Below are 8,799 nucleotides of genomic sequence, written 5' to 3' on the forward strand. Positions count from 1 at the left end.
GGCAACTCTAATTTCTTCACGAATTGTATTTTTCAATCTCACTGAAAACACATGAAGTATTTGTTTTTGAATATCATGACTTGTATATTTGATATTTTTGGGAGCTTTCGCAATTGCCTTTAAAAGTTCGTCATTCTCCATGGCCAGCACATCCAAAAATTCAAGAAAATTACCACGATTGGACGAACTAGATTTCTCATCGTGACCTCTAAACGGAATCCCTTGGAGTGCAAGCAATCGCACCACAAGTATGTGAGCTCTTAACCGAAGACGACCCTTGGAGTGCAAGCAATCGCACCACAAGTATGTGAGCTCTTAACCGAAGACGATTTGTTACAACTTGTTCAGCATTGAAGTTGTCGAATCGCCTTGATATATGCTGCGGTTGGTTCATCAAATCCTCACATGCCTTTTCAGCATTACGATGGAGTGAAGATACATTATCTTTTCCTATTTCAATGAAATCCCATTTATTAATCCCTTAAGAATAACCCCCTTTATTAATAAACCCCCTTAAGAATAACCATTCGCTAAATACCTCTCCATAAATTTCCAATTTCAATGAAACCCCATTTATTAATCTTGTTGCTGCTCATGGTAATGTATTTACTATTAATATATACATAAAACCCCTCAAATAATTAATATTCACAAACTAATTTTTTTTTCCAAATTAGGAATAGAGCACCCTAATTTTTCCCCCAAAAATTTTGAGGGGGCTTGAGGAATAGAGCACATAGAGCCTCCTTTTTTTTTTCCCCAAAATTGGGGGGGGGGGGGGGGCGTGACCCCCCCTGGACTGTATGTAGATCCTCCCTTGGGAGAATGTTTCTCAAAAATATATGGTAGATTAGCTAGGATAATATATTCTTGAAAAACCTTAATCTTTCTTTTACCATAGTTTATTTTTAACATCTTAGAAGAATAAAAATCTTAGTCCTAAGTTTGTTTATTTTATTTCTATTTTTAACCAAGGAAAAGGTGTTATTCACTTATTCCCAAAAAAGAAGGAAGCCTAGGGGAATTATTCCTTGCAAGCGACAGCCTGATCAATCTGTTTGCCTTTGACGTGCACTTCTACCGGTGATTATATTACGTACGATACACAACAACGCTTGTCCACCCTTTTCTTCTAACGGGTATATTTAGTGAGATCTATGTTTGCATGCATCATTTGATATCATGTAGATCTGATTAGATTTTACGCTAACTTATCTGCTACTGAATGCAAGCCTCTCCCTTTAATATGTACATTAAAATCTACTGATGAACTACGTTCATCCAAAGTGGATCCGTAGTCAGCCTCTCCCTTTAATATGTACATTAAAATCTACTGATGAACTACGTTCATCCAAAGTGGATCCGTAGTCAGCAAACCTCCAGATGCATAATTGAGGAAGAGACTGATGAACTACGTTCATCCAAAGTGGATCCGTAGTCAGCAAACCTCCAGATGCATAATTGAGGAAGAGAGACCTCCCACTCCCAAAGCCGAACTCTGACCTGAGTTCTTCATTTTCATAAATATACTTGACACTACTTTGGATGACTGATCCCAAAAGAGAATGATGGGAAAATGACAAATGCAAACAAAAAGAGTAGCAATAATAACATATAAAAGTGATGGGGACTCAGTAGTGAGCCACAAAGAAACGGTTCTATCCTCAGAGCTGTGCTTGTGTTGAGCCTTTTACAATCTAAAAGAAAGAGCAACAAGCAAACATAAAGGAAAGAAGATTCCTGTAAACACATGAAACAGTAGAAAAATCATATTGAAACAGCAAGAATAAAAAAGCAGAGGCTTAGGTTCTTGACATCAAAGATGCATGCACATGCCTTTGGTACTACACCTCTTGGTCTAAGCTTTATTCAGTTCCTGCTCTTTCCTGTTGGTACTCAACATTGAATAGAACATCGTCTTCAGAGTACTTTTTTTTTTTCCAGAACATCCCGCATGCGAGCATGATGTTTTGAGCTAGCTATTCATGAGAAGGTAAAAGGTCACTTTGGATATTTTAACTGTTTTTTTTTTATGGTTCAGAAAAATCAGAACACCACGGGGTTTTATGATACGATTTACCATCTAAGACTCTAATGCCAACGGGGACAGAAAATAATTCACTTTCAAGTATGACATGTATAACAAAGTGTATTTTACACTCTTAGATCTGAAGAAGTTTTCTAAACCTCCTCTAATTACCATTTTTCAAGGAGTCAAGTCATATAGAAAGCCTTGTGTCCCAACAAGGACCTCAGTCTGGGAAAATATAGACTTCAATACTGGACAGAACAAATTTCAGTTAACTACAGCTATCAAATCAGGTTTTCAAATTATCCAAGTTGAATATTGTCTGCAGTACATTAAAAGCAGGAGAAACTTTCAAAATATCTACAAAACTGAAGCCACCACCCAAAAAAAAAAGATCATCAATCAGTATTCATTTCCAAATTTTAAGACAGCATGACTACCTTGCTAACAAATTTTCACAGGTAATAGAGCTCAAAGACCTCTGCTTTTATTGGGTAATACGTCAAATTTTCAGCGAGTTTATCGAGTATTAGTCATTACCCTCATAATCAGAAACAAATATACATAAAATTTTGGCCCAACAACGTACGTAAGAGCTTAATCATCCATTTCACGTAGTTCTGCCATAGATCTTCAAAAGCTTGGCAAAGATCCGTATGCAATATTAATAAGCAGCAACAGTAAGTGTTGCAGAAAACTAAAGTAACACAAATTTGTCTAGTATCATGTACTAGAGACGCTTATGAAATACATTCACCTATTTCTCATATCAAATGGTCATTTACAAAATAGTAACTTCTTACTACAAGAATATTTCACTGTCTTCCGAAAGTTGAATTCCCATTTCACCCTGAAATTTCGCAACAACTACAAGAAAATATGAGTGTACAAATTGCAAATAAACTTGATATAATTGGAGATGAGGCTTCAGCACATACACTTTGATAAGCATTACATGTGCAGATAGCAAAATGGACCCTAATAGAAATTTCTCAGTTTCGCCCATAAAAAACCTTTGCTTAATGTTGCCTGCGGTGAGTGGAGAAAAGCACGAAGTTTTCGAGAACACTCACATTAAAGGGCTAAATATTTTCGTAAGTTCGTATGATGTTTTAATTGTCATCAGCAATTTCAGTAATAAGCTCCACAGAACTCAGACAGAAAACATATTCTCTGCTCGATGAACTAGTTACTAGATCACTTAGTACGTGCAAGTTTGATCAAAACCTCAACAGTCATCAGCCTTCATATACGAAAGCCCTTCATGTAAATTCTAACAACCAGCCAACCTCCCATATAATTCCAAAAAATACACTGACAGCAAACTTACGCAATTTTGTATTGCATCGACATGCCTTGCATATAAGCTTGACAGACCTAATCACGCATCTTTAAATTCAGATAGACGTAACTTTGATTTTCTCCTCAGCCCTAAAATTGCTGCAGAGTTTATTCACAATGCTTTTCACATGAAATATGCAACAAAGAAACATTCATCTCCTAACCATCAAAAAGACCCCTCCAAAAGCCTACGATTTGGTCTTGCATAGATCTGCCAATCGGTGTAATTGTGTCCCTATCAAGAGATTGAACTTAATTCTTCAGAGTTTGCCAAATCCTAATATTATTAGGCGGAAAAAATACAAGTCAGATCCATCCTGCTTAAAGCTAACAAAAGAAACTACAACATCGCTGAAGAAATATACTTAGTCGAAAGATGGAGGATTGAACTCTTATGATAAGAAACATATCAGGAACAGGGCAAGATTACAGTTGAAAGCATTTCCAATGCTTGTAAGCTCCAAATCCAAAAGTATTATACAGGATCAAAACTCATATTTCCATGGTGAGCGATGTAATACATCAGTAATATTACATTAACTAAACAGTGAAACCTGCAATGTTTTTAAAGGGACAACAGCCTTACCAAAAGGCATGCTTAGAAAAATAGCAGCATTTCAGTCATGCAAGTGACAAAGCATTGACATATTCCCATTGGTAAACTTTGAAATTTGAGACAGTAATATAGTACGGGTCATCAAAATGGTGGATGATACAAGACACAAGATTGCAACAAGAAGATTATACTTAGGCCCTCTCTTAGTTATTGCAAAATAAGATGACTATAATCCGGACTAGGCTAATAACTGACGAGTTTCATGTAACCTAAAAAAACTAAACTTCAACAACAAAATGGGGCATCACAAGATAAAAAGGCTTCCAGCAGAAGTCGACAAAAGAGATTCCTCAAAGTAATTGCAACAGTATGCTCCATCTCAACCATCAGATGCTATGGGAGAGTTCTCAGGTGTCTTCAATACAGTGTTCTTCTTTCCTTTGTTTGCTGCTACAGCTCCTCGAAACTCCTCTGCAAAGCTACTATCCTTAAATTTGAGGGCAAATGTGGAAAGTGCATTATTTCCTTCTCCAGCACTGTTGATGCAAGCAAAAGTAACGCCTTTCTTGTCCATATTTGTAAGCGTCATATCTGGGTAAAGACATGCATTTAAAATCAGCCTATAATTACCCCTTGCTCTCATAACAAGCCTTGCTTTCTCGGCATCGGATAAAGAGATGTTCAATTTAAGTTCACCCTTTCCCCTCTCTTTCCATCCTCCATCTGAGTACTCATATAGAATAGCATCTGCAGCAAATACTGCCTTCTCGTTCTCTTCACCTGTCTCAATAGGCACCTCCTTGGAGCTTCCATTGTTAGAGGCCCCAAAACCAAAAGATTGAGATGAAGGGTTTTCACTTTTAAATCCAAAAGCATGCCCAGAAGCTGCAGCAGAAGGACCAGAACTTGAACCAAAAGAGAATAGAGAGGTTACAGAGGCAGTTCCTGCCCCCTCTTTGGTAATTGAACCAAAAGAAAATGGCGAGGTTCTAGAGGAAGTTTCTGCGCCTTCTTTGGCAACTGAACCAAAAGAAAATGGTGAGGACGTTCCAAATCCAGTTCCTGCAAATCCCGTGAAGGCATTTTGGCTGCTAGACAATTGATGAAATGAACTCAGAGATGCAAATGGCTTGGCTCCATCAGCATCTTTGTTAGCATTCTCCAGCTTTTCTTTCTCAGCTTTTTCTTCGTGGGCATTTCCATCTTCAGTTTCTTCTCCACTAGATTTCTTTTCAGTTTCTTCTTTGATTTCCTTAGCTGCTTCTCCACTTTTGACATCTTTCTCAGCTTCAATAACTGGAGTTTCCTCTTCAACTGCATCACCTTCAACCTTACTAGCATCCTTAGCAGATGGAAAACAGGTTTTTTCTTCAACTTTCTTGTTGCTGTCCTCACCATTTGATTCATTGATTGAAGAACCACTTTCTTCTCCTTTACCCTCTACAGGTGTTTCCTTATTTTCATCAGCACCATCTTTTGCTCCCACCTCATCACCATTAGAAGTGTTGGTGGTGGCATTTGCAATGGAGTCAGATGGCGGAACCATGCCAAGAGAAGCGAAAGGATTGGAAGAAGCTACTGCGGGTTGGGAGCGCCGTACCTTCACAATTCTCCTGGTTGCCAATACTTCATCACTGGCTTTCTTGAAAGTCCCCATTTCCGGTTCAGGACCATCATCATCAAGCTCAGGATTCTCCTTTGAGATTTGTCTCCCAGCAACCCTCTTCTTGGATGCAACATTTTCCGAATCGCCCATCGTGGAAAATTACTCCTAATTTTCCAGAAGAAACTAGATGTTAGCACACTGCTAGCACCAAAATAACATGATTTCTCCTAGTCAAAAAAATGCAAAATTAAGGGCGTGTTTGTTTGGTTTCCTACGTATGTATGTGTCTGTGTGTATCTATATGTATGTAGGGGTGTGTGTGTGTGTGTGTGTGTGTGTGTGTGTGTGTTGTGTTGTGTGTGCGCGCGCGCGTGTGCGCGTGCATGCATGCGTGTGCGCTCATGTGCGTGGGCGTGGGCATGTGCGTGCGTGGGCCCGTGCGCGTGGGCGTGTACGTGTGTGTGTGCATGAGTGCGTGCGTGTACGTGTGCGTGTAGTGTGTGTGTGTGTATACATACATATATGTAGATATATGTATGTACATATGTACGTATATATGTACATATTTGTATGTATATATGTAGATATACATGTACATATGTATATATGCATGTACGTGTGCGTGTGTAGTGTGTGTGTGTCAGTGTGTGTATACATACATATATGTATGTATATATGTAGATATATGTATGTATACATGTAGATATATATATACATATACGTGTGTGTGTGTGTGTGTATAAGATATATGTGTGTGTATAGATATATATATCCACCCCCTTTTCCATATGTTTCTAGGAAACAAAATTTTCCCCCGAGCATGGAAACAAGGGGAGCAACGTTTTCTACCCCATTCCTTTGTTTGGTTCAAAAGTCAAAAATAAGAAACGAATTGAGATGGAAACCTCTCTTATTATTTAACTATTATATTTTACCTATTCCCATCATCATCCATTATTTAAATAATAAAAAGGCACCTTTCCTACCTTTTCCACCCCCATTTCCTCTTTTTTGGAGAGGAATTGGTTTCCTTGCAACAACTGGTGTTTTCCCCACTTCTACGAAAACCTATCGTTTCCTTGCAAAAACTGATGTTTCCCCCCACTTCTAGGAAAACCTATCTTTAAAAAGTTGTGTACCAAACACAATAATCGGAAACCTTTGGAAAACTTCTTTTCCTTTGCTGATGGTGTTAGAGGCTTTCCATGGGTTTCCAAGGATTTCCACACGAAACAAATAGCATAAGACTACCTTTTTGCAAGTCTACTAGTTGCTAAATGAAATCATAAGCCACAAGATCTACTTTAAGATTGTGCCAAAAAAAAACCTTCCACAAACATGGTTGTTAAATACAATGTTGTGAGTACTACCTTCCCCGAATGATAAAGTAAACAAGGGATCCATGTCAAATGATGCGAAAAAGAGAGCAAAAGAAATGGATGGGAAGCATGCACACAGTCTAATGACCCGTCTCGTAAAATGTAAGAGAACAAGTATAAATCAATAACAATAAAAACAAAACTTTATCCCAACTCTTTTGGGCCCAGCACAATAAGAATAAATCTTCAACCGGAAAAAAAATATCAAAAGCTTGGCAAACAAATGAACACAGCCAATGTGAAATAAACAATGGAACAACAAAGAAACGTTACAATTAAAGATACATTTGTTCTATCAGCAAGTATCCACTGTGTTTGTGGCATATGCATCATAACTGATCTCACAAAAAGTATGCACATATAGAGCTTGCTCAATTTAAATCCATAAACAATTATTGCTTATAAAGCGAAGCAACCCAAGTAAAGTGATTGTTTCGAATATTACGCATTACATTTGACTTCAGTAGGCTTCGCTTCATAACATCAGCAATACGACTACATAAAGCCGTTACCAACGATTACAATTGGAAAGACTGGTCTCTTGCTTGTTTTATCCAAAATCGTGAATGAAGGAATAAATGGCTCACGTCAACAGAAAGAAAAGGAAAACAAAAACCCTAAAACTACAGAGTCTCTCTGTTTTCCCCCCATTAAATTATGCTACAGGTACTCTAAGTCCCCTACTCATATCAGACAAAAATTAGAGCAAATAATAATAAAAGCTCCAAACATTCAATTCCGCATAACAAATAGGGAAAACTATAAATAAATAAATAAATAAATAAGACCATCCCGAGAGATTTAGGGTTCGTGGGCAACCAGAAGAATCCAGCTGCAAACAAAACCCTACTCCAATAGGCGAAAAATTATCAAAGGAGCAGAAAGTAACTTCAGATTTTTAGGGTTAGGGTTTTCACCTAACTACGACCTCCAAAAGAACCCATCAAATGGAGAACGTAAAAGCAGAAACCCTAGCTGGAAACATCATAAAACGAACGAAAAATCGAGAGAAATTACCTCAAGACCCACTGATTTTGATCCTCGAGGAGAAAAAACGCCTCCTTCCGTTTTGTTTATTATTATTATTTTTTTTTTAACCCCCCCTCGGGTAGAAGGAGCTACTGTCGAATGTACTGTTATCGCGTCCGGTTTTATTTTTTGTGCTTATCTGTGCGAGGCTAATCTTCGTCGTTGGTTTGGGGGAACTTTTCTATTCTATTGATCGGACGGTTGAGAGGGCTCGGGTTTAAAATTCGTCTTGATCCGTGGACCGGATTTATGATTCGTTTAGGACAAGTTTAGATAAACGTCGGCGATTTCTTAAATAGCAGGAAAAGCTTTCAAGAGCGTCACATAAAAATCACAATCGTAAAGGTTTCGTTGGGTTGGGAGGTTAATTAGCTGATAAATTTGAGAGGCCATCTAATTTTCTTTTCTTTTCTTTCTCCCCCTTTTTGTTTTTAATTAATGTTGTGTGATATTTTAAGTGTAAATAGCACCAAAAGTGCTCTCAACCCTGTTTTAGTCTAAACTAAAACAAATTTCGACTTTCAAAATAATCACAGTGGTAGATTCAAGGTTTCTGAAAAAGTGGTGACGGTACATGATTAATAAGTAAATACCAAATAAATTAAGTCAAAATATAGCAACATCTGTTTAAGGTAGGAATAACAGAAGCCTATTATAGAAATTATGAATTGCTCATGATAGAAAATATGGATTTTTGCCTATGCCAGAAAATATGGATTTTCCCATCACTTTGCTCCACATGAATCCACCAATGGGGTACTATACATATATTCTGATATCCAGATACAAATGTTTCATTTATATTTGCATCCTTAGTTGAATTCTGTCAAATATTTGCATCCTTAGTTGAATTCGAGTT

At 37.6% G+C, this 8,799-nt stretch overlaps 1 protein-coding gene across 3 annotated transcripts; it reads right to left on the reverse strand.

Moving 5' to 3' along the window:
- Positions 3,995–8,034, reverse strand: LOC109826323 (nuclear pore complex protein NUP50A-like). 3 transcript variants are annotated; one of them, XM_020393345.1, is made up of 2 exons: positions 7,929–8,034; positions 3,995–5,697 (listed from the first exon to the last, which is right to left on the reverse strand). In XM_020393345.1, exon 2 carries the CDS (start codon positions 5,680–5,682, stop codon positions 4,306–4,308), a length of 1,377 nt encoding a protein of 458 aa, XP_020248934.1. In that variant the 5' UTR covers positions 5,683–5,697; positions 7,929–8,034; the 3' UTR covers positions 3,995–4,305. The 3 variants fall into 3 exon arrangements, with proteins under 3 accessions (XP_020248934.1, XP_020248950.1, XP_020248943.1); XM_020393361.1 differs by having other exon boundaries at positions 3,995–5,759; positions 7,929–8,019; XM_020393354.1 differs by lacking the exon at positions 7,929–8,034 and adding an exon at positions 7,829–7,921.

The sequence above is a fragment of the Asparagus officinalis genome, chromosome 1, assembly GCF_001876935.1.
Source record: "Asparagus officinalis chromosome 1, Aspof.V1, whole genome shotgun sequence".
Taxonomy (NCBI): Eukaryota; Viridiplantae; Streptophyta; class Magnoliopsida; order Asparagales; family Asparagaceae; genus Asparagus; species Asparagus officinalis.